Below are 16692 nucleotides of genomic sequence, written 5' to 3' on the forward strand. Positions count from 1 at the left end.
CCCTCGGGACCTCAACCAAACATATCAACAAGTACCAAAACATCATACGAACTTGGTCGAATCCTCAAACCACCTCAAACAACATCAAAAACACGAATTACACACGAATTCAAGCCTAATGAACTTCGAAATTTCCAAATTCTACAAACGACGTCAAAACATATCAAATCACGTCCGGTTGACCTCAAATTTTGCACACAAGTCATAAATGACACCACGGACCTAGTCCAACTTCCAAAAATCCAATCCGACCCCGATATCAAAAAGTCCACTCCTGGTCAAACTTTCCAAATTTCCAACTTTCGGCATTTCAAGCCTAATTCTACTACAGACCTCCAAAACACAATCCGGACGCGCTTCTAAGTCCAAAATAACCTAACAAAGGTAACAGAACCTTCAAAATCTAAATCAGAGGTCGTTTACACATAATTCAACATCCGGTCAACTTTTCCAACTTAAGCTTTCAAGTAAGAGACTAAGTGTCTCAATTCACTCTAAAATCTCTCCTGACCCGAACCAACCAACCCGGTAACACATAATACAGCTGAAGAACACAAAGAAGCAGAAAATGTGGGAACGGGGCTATAATTCTCGAAACGACCGGCCGGGTCTTTACATCCTCCCCCTCTTAAACAAACATTCGTCCTCGAACGGGTCTAGACATACCTAGAGCCTCAAATAGGTGTGGATATCTTCTCCGCATCTCCTGTTCAGTCTCCCAAGTAGCCTCCTCCACTGGCCAACCTATCCACTGCACTTTCACTGAAGCTATATCCTTTGAACTTAACTTTCGGACCTGCCGCTCCAAAATAGCCACCGGCTCCACATCATAAGTCAAATCACCATCAAACTGAACCGTGCTGAAATCCAAATCATGAGACGGATCGCCGATATACTTTCGGAGCATAGAAACATGGAATACTAGATGCTCACTCGACAAGCTAGGTGGCAAGGCAAGCTTGTAAGCCACATCCCCAATCCTCTGAAGTACCTCAAAAGGCCCAATGAACCGAGGGCTCAACTTGCCCTTCTTCCCGAATCTCATAACATCCTTCATGAATGAAACCTTCAGCAGAACCTTCTCCCTAACCATGTAAGACACATCACGAACCTTCCTGTCGGCATAACTCTTTTGCCTTGATTGCGCCGTGCGAAGCCGCTCCTGAATCAATTTAACCTTGTCCAAAGCATCTTGAACCAAGTCAGTACCCAATAGCCTAGCCTCACCCGACTCAAACCAACCCACCGGAGATCTACATCGCCTCCCATATAAAGCCTCATACGGAGCTATCTGTATACTCGACTGATAACTGTTGTTGCAAGCAAACTCCGCGAGCGGCGGAAACTAGTCCCATGAACCACCAAAATCAATGACACAAGTACATAATATGTCCTCCAATATCTGAATAGTGCGCTCGGACTGCCCGTCCGTCTGAGGGTGAAATGTTATGCTCAACTCAACCTGAGTGCCTAACTCTTGCTGCACGGCTCTCCAAAACTGCGATGTGAACTGCGTGCCTCTGTCTGAAATGATAGAAACTGGCATATCGTGCAGGCAAACAATCTCTCTAATGTAAATCTCAGCCAACCAGTCTGAAGAATAGGTAGTACTCACAGGAATGAAGTGTGCGGACTTGGTCAGCTGATCCACAATCACCCAAATAGCATCGAACTTCTTGGAAGTCCATGGGATCCCAACTACGAAGTCCATGGTGATCCGTTCCCACTTCCACTCTGGAATCTCTATCTTTTGAAGCAATCCACCCAGTCTCTGATGCTCATATTTTACCTACTGACAGTTGAGACACCGAGCTACAAACCCAACTATATCTTTCTTCATTCTCCTCCACCAATAGTGTTGTCTCAAATCCTGGTACATCTTCGCGGCACCCGGATGGATGAAATACCGCGAGTTGTGGGCCTTCTCAAGAATCAACTCCCGTAACCCATCTACATTGGGCACACATATCCGCCATGCATCCTCAACACCCCATCATCTCCAATAGTCACATCCCTGGAATCATCGTGCTGAACCTTGTCCTTGAGGACAAGAAAATGAGGATCGTCATACTGGCGCTCCCTGATGCAATCAAATAAGGAAGACCGAGAAACCACACAAGCTAGAAATCGATTGGGCTCCGAAATATCCAATATCACGAACTGGTTGGCCAAAGCCTGAACATCAACTACAAGAGGTCTCTCCCCAATAGGAATGAATGCAAGACTGCCCATACTCACTGCCTTCCTACTCAAGGCATCGGCCACCATATTGGCCTTACCCGGATGATACAAAATAGTAATATCATAGTTCTTTAGCAGCTCCAACCATCTCCGTTGCCTCAAATTGAGATACTTGTGTTTGAACAAGTGCTGGAGGCTATGATGATCAGTAAATACCTCACAAGACACACCATAGAGATAGTGCCTCCGAATCTTCAACGTGTGAACAATGGCAGCCAACTCCAAATCATGAACAAGGTAGTTCTTCTCATGGGGCTTCAACTGGCGCGAAGCATAAGCAATCACTCTACCCCCTGAATCAAGACACACCTAATACTGATACGGGAAGCATCACAATATACTGTATAAGAACCAGAAGCTAATGGTAGAACTAGAACTGGAGTTGCAGTCAAGGCAGTCTTGAGCTTCCGAAAGCTCGCCTCGCATTCATCCGAGCACCTGAAAGAAGCACCCTTTTGGGTCAATTTTGTCAAGGGCGATACAATAGTCGAGAAACCCTACACGAACCGACGGTAATAACTAGCCAAACCAAGAAAGCTCTGAATCTCCGTAGTTGAGGACAGTCTGGGCCAACTCTAAACCGCCTATATCTTCTTTGGATCCACCTGAATACCCTTACTGGACACCACGTGCCCCAAGAACGCCACTGAACTGAGCCAGAACTCACACTTGGAGAACTTAGCATAAAGCTTCTTCTCCCTCAACCGCTGCAACACAATCCGCAAATGCTGGGCATGCTCCTCCTAGCTACGAGAGTACACCAGGATATCATCAACGAACACAATAACAAACGAGTCGAGATATGGCTGAAATACACTGTTCATCAGATGCATGAACACTGCTGGGGCATTGGTCAGCCCAAAAGACATCACAAGGAACTCATAATGACCATAACGGGTCCTGAAAGCTGTCTTAAGAATATCCGAGCCCCGAATCTTCAGCTGGGGATACCCTAACCTTAAATCAATCTTGGACAACACTCTCGCTCCCTGAAGCTGGTCATATAGGTCATCAATACGCGGAAAAGGATACTTGTTCTTGATTGTGACTTTGTTCAACTGCCTATAATCAATGCACATCCTCATAGAGCTATCCTTTTTCTTCACAAACAGAACCGGTGCACCCCAAGGTGACACACTAGGCCTAATAAAGCCCTTCTCAAGGAGTTCCTGAAGTTGCTCCTTCAACTCAGCCGGTGCCATACTGTACGGAGGAATAGAAATGGGCTGAGTACCCGGCACCAAGTCAATACCAAAGTCAATATCTCTGTCGGGCGGCATGCCCGGCAGGTCTGCAAGAAACACATCCAGAAAATCCCGCACCACCAAAACAGAATCAATAGTAGGAGTCTCAGCATTAATGTCTCTCACAAAGGCCAAATAAGATAAACAACCCTTCCCAACCATCCGCTGGGCCTTCAAATATGAAATCACTCTACTGGGGACATAATCTAAAGAACCTCGCCACTCAATCCGTGGCAACCCCGGCATTACCAGCGTCACAGTCTTACAGTCCAAAATAGCATGACATGGAGACAAAAAATCCATACCCAATATCACGTCAAAATCGACCATACTAAGCAGCAAAAGATCAACTCTAGTCTCCAATCCCCCAATAGTCACTACACACGACCTATACACACGGTCCACAATAATAGTATCACCCACTGGAGTAGATACATGAACAGATGAAACTAAGGACTCACAGGGCATATCCAGATAATGAGCAAAATACAATGATGCATATGATAGGTGGAACTAGGGTCAAATTATACAGAAGCATCACGGTGACATACTGAGACAATACCTGTGATCACTGTGTCTGAAGCAATAGCATCTGGTCTGGCAGGGAGTGCATAGAAACGGTCTTGACTGCCACCTGATCGGCCTCCCCCTCTAGGGCGACCCCTAGCTGACTGAGCTCCACCTCGAGCTAGCTGGGTGGGTGGTGAAGTAACTGGCGCTGAAGTCGAAGGCTGACTCCTCTGCTGAGATGAACCTCCCGAAAGGCGGGGACAGTACCTCTTGATATGACCCAAATCTCCACACTCAAATCAACCTCTCCCGGCAAATGGCGGTGGTCATTGAAGGGAGCCCTGAGCACGGGATAACCGCTAGAAGGACCCGACATAGATGAACCCTGAGTCGATGGTGCATGAGACGAGCTCAGAGCTGGAAGGGGACTGAGAGATGAGTGACCCTGCTGAGAACTGTGAGAACCATGGCCAGATGATGCACCACTGTGAACTGGGCGAGCCGTCTGTGCATGCCTGTAGGGACGACCCTTGCCTGGTGAAACTGACCTCCAGAAGGAATGCCACCAAAACTACCTGATCCACGAGACCTCTTGGCCTCCCTCTCAACCCGCTCCTGGCTGCGGACCGACTCTATCTCTCGAGCAATATCAACAACCTCATCAAAAGTAGCACCTTACACCCTCTCTCTAGTCATAAGCACCCACAGCTGAAATGTGAGGCCATCAATGAACCTCCTAATACTCTCCCTATTAGTGGGAACTAACCAAACCGCATGACGGGCCAACTTAGAAAACCTCATCTCGTATTGCGTCACCATCATATCATCCTGATGCAACCTCTCGAACTGTCTGCGTAGCTCCTCTCTACGAGACTGCGGCACATACTTCTCCAAGAAGAGAACGCAGAACTCCTACCACGTAAGTGGCGCTGCACCAACCGGCCTACGCCTCTCATAAGCCTCCCACCAGGTGAAGGCAGCTCCCGTAAACTGAGTAGTGAACAAGACCCTACTGGTCTCCAGAATACCTGCTGTACGAAGGATCCTCTTACATCAGACCAAGAAACCCTGGCCAACCTCCAACTCTACCCCGCTGAAAGATAGAGGCTGAAGTCTACCAAACCTCTCTAGTCTCTGCTGCTCATCATCAGTCATAGCAAGAACCACATGGCCCTGAGCAGCTACCACCGGCTGGGCTGGTAGTGCCCCTGGTGTTTGGAGTCCCTGCATCACCTTCTCGGGTGTGCGGGCGGCGGGAGTCTGAGTGCCTCCCCCGGCCTGAGAAGTGGCTGCTGCGGCCGGAACAGAGACCGCCTGAGCAAGACTAGTACACACGGTCAAATTTTGAGCCAAGGCCTCCTGAAGGCCCGGAATCACAATGGGCACAGCTGGTGCGTGAGCTGGTCCCGCTGGTGCATCCGCAACTGGGACCTGATCCTGGACTGGGGCAACTGGTGAATCTGCAGGTGCTGCCCCGGCTGTTGTGCGAGTTGCACCTCTGCCCCTACCGCAGCCTCTACCGCGACCTCGGCCTCTCCCGGCCCTAGCTGGTGGTGCGGTGGATGTCCGTCCTGCCCAGTAGTACGTGTCCTCACCATCTGTGAGAGAATAGAATAACAGAAGTTTAGTTACCAGAATCAACAAATTCGCACGACAAGAGTTCAAGAATGTGAAGTTTCTAAGGGTTCTGCAGCCTCTTGAAGATAAGTACAGACGTCTCCATACCGATCCGCAAGACTCTATAAAACCCGCTCATGACTCGTGAGACCTATGTAACCTAGGCTTTGATACCAACTTGTCAACCATCGTGATGGCGCCTATTGTGGAACTAGGCCAGCCTCTACTTAACAACTCGTCACCGCAAAAAAACTTTGAAATTAAAGATGGAAGCAATTTACATTAAAGAAACCTTTCTGAAAACAGAATAAATCCCAAAATACGATACACTCCAACCCAAAACCGGGGTGTCACTGAGTACATGAACGTCTAAATCAGAATACAGTCCATTACAGCGTCTAGAGAAATAACTGAAAATACAACTAATGATAAAGAAGGAGAGTCAAGGACTGCGAACGCCGTACAGCTACCTTGATAGTCTCCGAACTCTGAAGCCTCGATCAGCAACCGTAGCCGTGACTAGAAGCGCCTGAATCTGCACACGAGGTATAGGGAGTAATGTGAGTAGATCCAACTTAGTAAGTAACGAGTCCAAACTTTGGACCGAAAGGTAGTGACGAACTCATCCGGTATAGATAAAATAGAATAACTGTGTAGAAACATAGACATGCTTTCAAATTAAATAGGCAGCTCAAAACAGTAAAGTAAAGCAGGTCTGAACAGTATAAAGAATATAACTCTGCTATCTCTACATGCCAATGCACAGGCTATATGTGATGCACCATGCTGTATATGATGCACCATGCTGTCAGCCTCATGTGCTCATACTCTCAAATGCTCAAGCACTTGGTACTGTATATGGCCCATACGGCCCAGGGAAGATCCATCCCGGAACATATACATCACTGACTATAAGTCACCCAGTACCGAGGAAGGCCAATCTAGCCCTGTGGAGAAGATCTGTCGCCAGGTATCAAGTACTTCGGACAAGATCCATTCCAGGGAAGATCCATCCCTTAATAATATCAACCACGCTCACTGGGGGTGTGTACAGACTCCGGAGGGGCTCCTACAGCCCAAGCGCTATCACAAATCAATATAACTGCTGCGGTGTGCAGCCCGATCCCATAACTATCACTCATAATCAGGCTCTCGACCTCACTCAGTCATCATTCTCTCCAGTCTCACTCACGGGGTCACAATGTCATGAAAACTAGCCCGAAACAATGATATGATGTATCAATAAATAACAACTCAGACTGAGATATGATATGGAATGCATGTACATGACTGAGTACGAAATATCAATGAAATCAGTAAGATGACAGCAAGAAATGATCACTATGGGTCCCAACAGTACCGGCATAAAGCCTAGACATGATATCTAGCATGATTGACAGCTCTATTACTTTATAACATGGTGAAAACACGGATATCAACAAGATAGAGTCAGTATACAGTGCCATGGAATCAACCAGGTCACAATTCTCACGGTGCACGCCCGCACGGCCATCACTTGGCATGTGCGTCACCTCAAAACTAATCACATAGCACGTAATTTGGGGTTTCGAACCCTCAGAACCAAGTTTGAAAGCGTTACTTACCTCAAACCTAGTAAATCTCTACTCCGAAATGTCTTTGCCTCTCAAATCGGTCTCAAAACGTCCCAAATCTAGCCACAAGTAGAACAATACAATCAATATAGGCTAAAGGGGTCAATTCCACAAAAAAAGGTAGCAAATTGTAGATAAATATCCGAAATCGGCCCGAACCTGGCCCCTGGGCCCACGTCTCGAAATCCGACAAAAGTCACAAAACCCGAAAGCACATTCACTCACGAGTCTAACTATACCAAATTTGCTCAAATCCGATAATAAAATCTCATTCAAAACCTCAAAAATCCATCTCAAGAACACTTCCTCTTTTTCCCCAATTTCTCACCCCAAATCACAAATTAGATGATAAAATTAAGGATATAATCATGGGATTTAACCAAAACCAAGTAAGAATCACTTACCCCAATTAACTCCACGAAAATTCCTTCAAGAATCACCCAAATCCGTGGTCTCTAGCTCAAGATATGAAAAATGGGTTCAAACCCTCATTTTTTTAAATTAATATTGTCTGCCCAGATATCCTTCATCGCGAATGCGACCGTCCTCTCGCGTTCGCGTAGACAAACTTGACTGCCTCTCAGCTTAAATCATCGCGAACACGTCATTCGCGAACACGTCCCTCTCATCGCGAACGCGATTCTTTACCAACTCTGACCTTCACGAATGCCACCGATGCCTCGCGAACGCGTAGAACAAAAGGTTGGGGGTCCCTAACTACCTCACTCCTCTTCGCGAACGTGACCCCACTCCCGTGTTCGCGATGCGTACACAGACAACACCTTCGCATTCGCGTCCTCTTCTTTGTGAACGCGAAGAACAAATCCTCCTCAGCTCACAAATACTCTTCGCGAACGCGAGGCTCCTCTCGACGCGTAAGAGGAAACCAGAAACATACAGCAGCAGATAACAGCTATCTCACAAAGGCCAAAAAAGATCTGTTAACCACCCAAAACTCACCCGAGGCCCTCGGGACCTCAACCAAACATACCAACAATTCCCAAAACATCATATGAACTTATTCGAATCCTCAAACAACCTCAAACAACATCAAAAACACGAATTACACACGGATTCAAGCCTAATGAACTTCGAAATTTCCAAATTCTACAAACGATGTCAAAACATATCAAATCACGTCCGATTGACCTCAAATTTTGTACACAAGTCATAAATGACACCACGGACCTAGTCCAACTTCCGAAAATCCAATCCGACTCCGATATCAAAAAATCCACTCCTGATCAAACTTTCCAAATTTCCAACTTTCGGCATTTCAAGCCTAATTCTACTACATACCTCCAAAACACAATCTGGATGCGCTCCTAAGTCCAAAATCACCTAACGGAGCTAACGGAACCATCAAAACCAAAATCCGAGGTCGTTTACAAATAAGTCAATATCCAGTTAACTTTTCCAACTTAAGCTTTCAAATAAGAGACTAAGTGTCTCAATTCACTCAAAAATCTCTCCGGACCCAAACCAACCAACCCGGTAAGACATAATACAGCTGAAGAGCACAAAAGAAGCAGAAAATGGGGGAACGGGGCTACAACTCTCGAAACGACCGGCCGGGTCGTTACAATAAGGCAAGTAACTTCTCACATACATTATTTTACCCCCTATGATTGTGAAAATATGAAGATTTTCAATCTTTCAATCATTCAATCATTTTTAGTCTCAATATGATAGTCATTTGTATTAGTAATCTTCGGGTTTACTACAGCATATGTTTTGACCATAATCATATAATATGAATGACGTATTTGTATATAAACTCTTCAAGAGCCTTCATTTATTATCCACAATCTAATATTATTCGTACAATACTGGTGTCATGTGTCTTCTAGACAAACAGTTAACTCTTCAGGAGTTTTTTACATTTTGTACTATCAAATATTATCAGACACTTCAGATATCATGAGAGAAAATCATAATTAAATGAACAATATAAAGACAATTCTAAATTTATATATGTCAGAAATTAAGAATTTCAGTATTTTACCACCAACTTTGTGACAAATGTCTCCTTCAGAGAGAAACACCATTAACATCTGAATATTTTATTTCAAAGCGGCAACCACATAGTCATTACATCCTTCACGGAAAGATGCATGAGTTGTTATTTTCTTCAGGGTAGTTAATAGCAACTAACCATAATATATTAATGTGGTTATAATAGAAAGTATTCTACAAGAATCCTTTTGCCTTAGAATAAAAAAAAATCAAAGATGTTTGACGTACAACAGGTACGTGCGGCAATGATCTATATGCCACAAAAATAATATTTATATCCTTTGTTATTCTACCTCTTCAGGAGGTGAGTTGTGGTTTACACCGCTTTATATATTTTTCTGCGTCAGGAGAAATTTTCAATTATTTATTACTTCAGGGGAAAAATTAATTTGAAGTACGAATGATTTAGGATGTGTTCTCTCAATCGTATTACCTCTTCTGGAGGTGAGTTGTGATATCTTCACAATCAAGAGCGCGTTTATATTTACAAGATTTATTAATATTGCCCCATTCACTTCAGAAAAGTGATTAATATTTATCAAATATTCTCATCCTTCGGGGAATAGAATATAATTGATTATCTGAACGTGCATTAACCACATCATATTGTGATGCTTCGAACTTCTTTTTAAGATATTTGCTATTTCAGGAGAAAATCGAGGCATGTATGTAATATGAAGAATTTTTCTCTAACTTATCTTCAATTGTAACCATAACAAGCCTAAATTATCACTTTTTGTGGTCATAAGTATATATCACATTTGGTGGTTAACAAAATTTATTTATAACGAGATATACGAAACATTGCGACTTCTGGTGGTCTTACTCTACTAGAGTTCAAGTGAACCATAAAATTAAGCCATAACAAGACTTAGGAAATATTGTCACTACTGGTGGCTATATATTTCTTGCAAACTCCCATGCATAGCCATTAATAAAGTTGAAAATAATAAATCATGATCTCTTTTCGTAATATTGTTCTTCAGGAATAAATTTATGGCATGAACTGCCATGTGAATCAATTAGGCTCCTTAGGACCAATGAACAAAAACTATACTATTAGTAGCAAAAAATAGGTATATCTGATATGGAGGAAGTACTAACCTTTTGAGTAAAAATTTTAATGATGGCGATTGGATCTAATTTATAGCCATAGACTATTTGAGTGAGAACTGATGCCTTTGGACGAGGATAACTACAATAATATATGTTTCAAAGTACGTGCTCAAGGCAGAGTCTCGTGCTATCATGTTATAAAATAAAACTCTAAAGTAAAGAAATCGAAGTCAAGTATAGAGCTCTAAAGTAAAGAAATCGAAGTCAAGTATAGAGAGAGATTGATATATTATTCAACTTCAAACTGATGTACATAATAAACTGAAAATTCCTCTATTTATAGAAGAAAGGAAGCAGCTGCGATGCTTTTCAGGAAGTAGCTGCGAGGCTTTCAGGAAGCAGCTGCACGGCTTTTCAGGAAGCAGTTGCGAGGCTTTTCTTGAACTGCTTGTAAGTTGTCTGCATGAGCTGCTAGCAACCTGCCTGTTTAATAAGAAGCTGCTGCAAATCATTTCATTGAGTTGCTTGCAACCTGCCTGCATCAGCTGCTCGTAAATAAACTTCAATAGAGTACTAAACGGATAATTTTCTTCAGGAAAATTATCTATAGCGTAAAATTAAATGAACATCCACAATATAACATTTTCATAACGACTACTTGGTATACAACTTTTTCCCTTTAAGAGAAGTCAAATAGTGATATCTTGCTTGTTTGATTGTTTCAGGGAATTAATGCATCATACATCTAATCATCATTTGGAGCTTGTCAGGGTACATAACTGTTCATTTTGTTTGATAGTTTCATGGCGGCTTTTCTCGTCCGCCGACTACCTTAGTATATGGCTTTTTCACTTTGTTTGGTAGTTTTGAAGGCATCATTCATCATTTAGCTAATACTACATGAGTATACAGCTATTTCCCTTCAGGGATTTTTTATGTCAAACTTAAATATACAAAATCCTGTGCAATTGCTGCTTTTAAAAAAAGGACTAATCCAATTAAAATATTAATATTCCACGCAATATGTGTTGGGATAAGTTTGAGTTGAGCGCTGAAGAAAAAAAATGCATATGGTAGAAACGAATGTGGGATGTAATTGAAAAGATGTCATATCAGATTTTAGCTTTAATTAATTAATTGATTCTTTGAAATTTGTGAAAGTTAAATTACCTTAACATATTGGTAATTATGAACCGAGGAAGTATATAGTATAACCCATGTTTCCGAATCATTATTTCTAAACATGCATGCGGTCCTTTTTTTTTTTTAATTTAAATTTTCTCAATAATTTTCTATGATTACACTAGGTTGATTTTATATAATTGTGTCACAAGTATAGCGCCTAGGATGAATTCCAACGAAGCTATAGATGAGGATGAGAGGAAGTTATACATTGGGAAATGATATGATGAAGTCCCAATTCAAATTCAAAGTTATAGATGAGGACGAAAGGAAGTTGGCTACCATACCTAGCTAACTAATTAGGATTGAGCTAGTAAAGGAAAAAGAAAATAAATTTGGAAGTTTATCCTCTGTTGCATGCCGTCGGTATCCACGTTTAGAATCTCAAATTGCTTTTGTCCTTTTTCACGTAATTCAGGCTATTTAGCTTCCAACATTTCTCCATGCATAAATATTACGTACTACAAAAAATCCAAGGACGAAATACCGGCTCCCTTCTCGGAAACAGAAAATGGCCTGTACTTCAAACAGAAGTAGTGATTGAAAGGAGGAAGAATCTCTATACGAGACATGGATGAATCTTCAACGTGAAGAACTGACAGAGCTTGAACAAGCTGCAACTCAGGCCAGAAACGGCCATATGGATGTCAGAAAATTAACAGAATATGGAACAAAATAATTAGGCCTTGATAGTGTAGTCACTGTCATTAATAAATTTAAGCCTCCCAATTTTGTTGCTGCAGGGATTACGGCAGAATTCCTCCAGGATTCTACAAAGCCTCTGAAATCCGAGTTTCAGCAATTAACTCGAATTTCTCACAAGAACAGAATAGTTGTGAGTTGTAGAAAATAAGTAGAAGAGAAAGAGATGAAAGTTTCAGATGATTTCGTTTTGAAGATGATATAGTATTTATAATACTTCTAGGAGTCTGTTGGAATTAACAGGCTCATCTCTTCATAACAGGCACCTTTTAAAACCAAAAGTCACATTCTTTTGAATTTAAAACAAAGATGTTAAAAATGTTTTCTGAAATAAAAAAGCAAAAACATTTTTAATTAATTAAATAATGGGTGACTAAAATATTAATTCGGGCTACTTAGTTGGCCCAAGTGTCCAATCATGACTATTAATAATATAGTCAAATTCCAATTTCCCTCCAAAATACCCTAAAAAATATTCAAACTATATAAGACAAAGAAGTGCTTTTAAACACATCTTTCTTTCTTTCTTTTTCCAATGATGGACAAAACAACCTCTTCTCAATACTCCCATCAAACACTAACTAATCTAACAATCCCCCACTTAGTTAGTGATTGATGTTGTTTATGTGATTCATGCATATAGTAGGTATCTTTCTATTTAAACCTACTACTTATATAAACTATTCAAGACCTTGTCGGAATTGATGGTTAGATTAAGTTCTATTAAACCACAATTCCTATATGACAAGACGGAAATGCTTTATATACATAAACCGTACCAACTCAACAACTTGTTCACCGTGAGTTTTGGCACCCGATTATGGCCTTGTGCTACTTCCTAAATTCATAAACACTTATCAAGTTTTGTATTCCAAAATTTGATTGAAGCGGCACCACTTCTTGTGTTTACATAGGTGAAGATTTAACCAAATTCTTAACACGGACTTCTTTAGTTCCTAAACTGAACTCTGCTTCTTCATTAAGAGTATTTTTATACTCATCCTCCTTTTCAAGGTACTAATTTCAAGTACCTGCTATCCGTCACAACTATAACTTATTATTACCTTTTAAACCTTTAATATTGTTAAATAATAAGAAAGGTAAGATTCCTGTTACTAGTGACAAATTTAAATTACCTTAGACCCATAGCACTTGTTATGCTTATTATCATATCCTCGCGAGTCCTTTAGTAAATGAGTCAGCAAGGTTGTCTTTAGACTTGATGTACACAACAGTAATAATTTCATCCGAAACTAATTGTCTTATGTACTCATGTCTTAAAGAAATATGTCTAGATTTTCCATTGTATATTTTGCTAAATGCCTTAGACATAGTTGCTTCACTATCACAGTGCAAGAGAACAGTTGGCATGGGTTGTGGCCACAACTCTATATCTAACAGTAGATTTCTCAGCCATTCCGCCTCTTTTCCTGCAGCTGCTAAATCAATAAACTCAAATTTCAATGTGGAATGAGTAATATATTTTTGTTTCTTTGAAGCCCATGAAATTCCTCCTCCACCTAGAGTGAATATCCACCCAGACGTTGACTTGTTATCACCAACACTAGCTATCCAACTAGCATCACAATATCCTTCTAACACTGAAGGAAATCTGTTATAATACAAGGCAAAAGTTTTTGTCCTTTTCAGATAACCAAGTACCATCACTATACCTTTCCAGTGATCACCACTTGGATTGTGAGTATATCTTGACAATTTACAAATCGCAAAGGCAATATCTGGCTTAGTGCAGTGCATAGCACACATTAAACTACCAATTGCACTAGCATAGTCTAATTGACTAATAGATCTTCCATGGTTCTCAACCATCTTGCTAGAAGCATCAAATGGAGTATTAAATTCTTTAATACCCAAATGATTAAATTTGGAAAGAACCTTGTCAATATAATGAGACTGACATAAGGCAAAACCCCTACTATGTCTTTAACACCTAAGATATTATCAACTTCTCCCAAATCTTTCATTTTAAATTGAGATGTTAAATACTTCTTAGTTTCATTTATGATTTGCATGTTAGTTCCTATGATTGGCATGTCATCAACATAAAGACATACTATCACTCCATAGTCCTTTGTGAATTTGGAATAAATGCATTTATCTGCTCCATTATGTTTAAAACCATTTGATAATATAACACTACCAAATTTTTTATGACATTGTTTTGGGGCTTGTTTTAATCCATACAAGGACTTAACTAATTTACAAACTTTCTTCTCATTTACAGGAGGCACAAACCCTTCGGGTTGCTCCATATAAACTTCTTCATCAAGATTACCATTTAAGAATGCCGTCTTAACATTCATTTGATGGACATTTAGATTATATATTGATGCCAAAGCAAACAATCTCTTATTTATAATCCTGGCCACATGAGCATATGTGTCAAAATAATCGGCTCCTGCCTTTTGTTTAAATCCTTTGGCTACTAGTTTAGCTTTAAACGTTTATAGAGAACCATCAGTATTGTATTTTCTTCTAAAAACTCATTAACACCCAATAAGTTTAGTATTAGAAGGTAAATTTGCCAATACCCATGTACCATTTGATAAAAGAGAATCCATTTCATCATTTACAGCTTCTTTCCAGAAAGCGGAGTCCCGCGAAGCCATAGCCTCAGTATAGGTTTTAGGATCCTCTTCTAAATTTAAAATAATGGGTATTTTATTTAATACTTTATCTCTACTTCCTTCAACCAGAAAGACTAGTGCTTGAGAAGAAATTAATATAGTCAAATTCCCAATCTTAACTATTAATAATATAGTCAAATTCCAATTTCCCTCCAAAATACACTAAAATATATTCAAACTATATAAGATAAAGAAGTACTTTTAGACACCTATTTCTTTCTTTCGTTTTCCAACGAGGGACAAAACAATCTTTTCTCAAATACTCTCATCAAACACTAACTAATCTAACAATGGATGACCAGGAAATGAAAAAACTCATACAAAAGATTACAAATAACTTCCAAGAATACTCAAACAACCGTAAACGCGTAGCCCGAATTGACATGTCACCATTCTTCGCACCTACCTCATGCACCTCATTGGAGAACTCAGTCGTATGGATCAGTAGTTGTAGACCGTCTTCTTTCATACCTTTCATCTACGCCCTCTGCAGCATCGAAATTGAGTCTCATCTCACTGAGTTCTTTCAAGGGACCAAAATAGGCAAACTCGCCGAGCTAACGGCAAAACAAATAACCATGGTCGACGAGTTGCAAGGCAAGACAATTAAAAAAGAGAGGAAGCTCTGTTCGAGATTGGCTAGCTTGCAAGCAAAGATAGTTGACCAGCCTCTCGCTAGCAAGCTGAAGAGAGATAATGGGGATGAGGGAGAGGACTGCGGGAATATAGATGAACTTTTAGATGAACATAGCCATGAAATGGCAACTATTGTGGAAGAAGCTGATGACTTGTGAGGGAGATTGAATGCTTACTTACACCAGCTCAGGCAGTGGAATACTTAGCAGCAGCCAAGAGGCGAGGCTTTGTTTTCAACAATAGGGCAAGAAAAGGGATCGATTAAATTCTGTTGATTAGAGTAGTTCAATCTCTTGTATGTATAAAAGGTTGGATAGTTCTATTTTGATGGTGTATACGGCCAAAATCAGGTTTGCCCGATTTTGCTAATTAATCGACACTAGGGGATCACATCGAGGGTTAGCCTCGTAATGGATCAAGCTATAGCACGAAGAAGAGGTATCGAGTTCAAGAATCAAAGTGTCTGTTGAAACTGAGTCCTGCAGCAATCGAGAACTAAGTATGACCGACTTCGAGTGAAATGCAATAACGGAAAAGCGAGATATCCGTAACAGGTCGAAGATCACGGCGGGAATCTCGGAACAGATCAAATCAAGAGCGGTTATTTGTATCAATATGGGATTTACCTCCATTTTTAGAATTGTACTATAATTAGGATTCCTTTAGTATATAGAGAGGGGTCCCCATCATTTGTAAACACCTTATATTCACGAATACAAAAGCAATATAATTTTTCTGTCTTTTGCTCATCAACTTGTTGCTCTTTACCTATTCTTACTTTGCCAAGCTCGAAGGTTTATTAGCTAAAGGGCATTGATCAAACATTGGTTTGCTTTGTATTATTGTCAATTTACATTATTTATCATTACGTTTATCAACTAGTATTAGGTGAAATCGCATATCCTTAAAACCACATTATAAGTTTAATTGTTATCCAGTTTTTAGGGTAAACAGTTTGGTGCCCACCGTGGGGCTAAGGATAATAGTGATTGCCTAGTATTAATCCTCATAACACACATTACTTTTACACTTGTTCTTGTAAGTGTCTTTGATTTCAGGAATCAACATGTCAAACTCTCAAGCACCGCCCACTCACACAGACACCAGCCTTGGTCTTCATGGAGAGCACATAGTCGCCCTGGGAAACGGAGTACCTTCATTCAATCCCGATGGACCACAGGCCATAAATCCAATCGATGTCAGTTCTCGTATTACGATCCATGGAGA

At 40.9% G+C, this 16692-nt stretch overlaps 1 protein-coding gene across 1 annotated transcript; it reads left to right on the forward strand.

Annotated features, from left to right (window-relative positions):
• Window positions 1-15119: 15119 nt before the first annotated feature.
• On the forward strand, window positions 15120-15623 carry LOC109216731 (protein DOG1-like 3). The gene has a single exon (XM_019380907.1). It carries the CDS (start codon window positions 15120-15122, stop codon window positions 15621-15623), a length of 504 nt encoding a protein of 167 aa, XP_019236452.1.
• Window positions 15624-16692: the final 1069 nt, after the last annotated feature.

This window comes from Nicotiana attenuata, unplaced genomic scaffold (assembly GCF_001879085.1).
Source record: "Nicotiana attenuata strain UT unplaced genomic scaffold, NIATTr2, whole genome shotgun sequence".
NCBI classification, from domain to species: Eukaryota; Viridiplantae; Streptophyta; class Magnoliopsida; order Solanales; family Solanaceae; genus Nicotiana; species Nicotiana attenuata.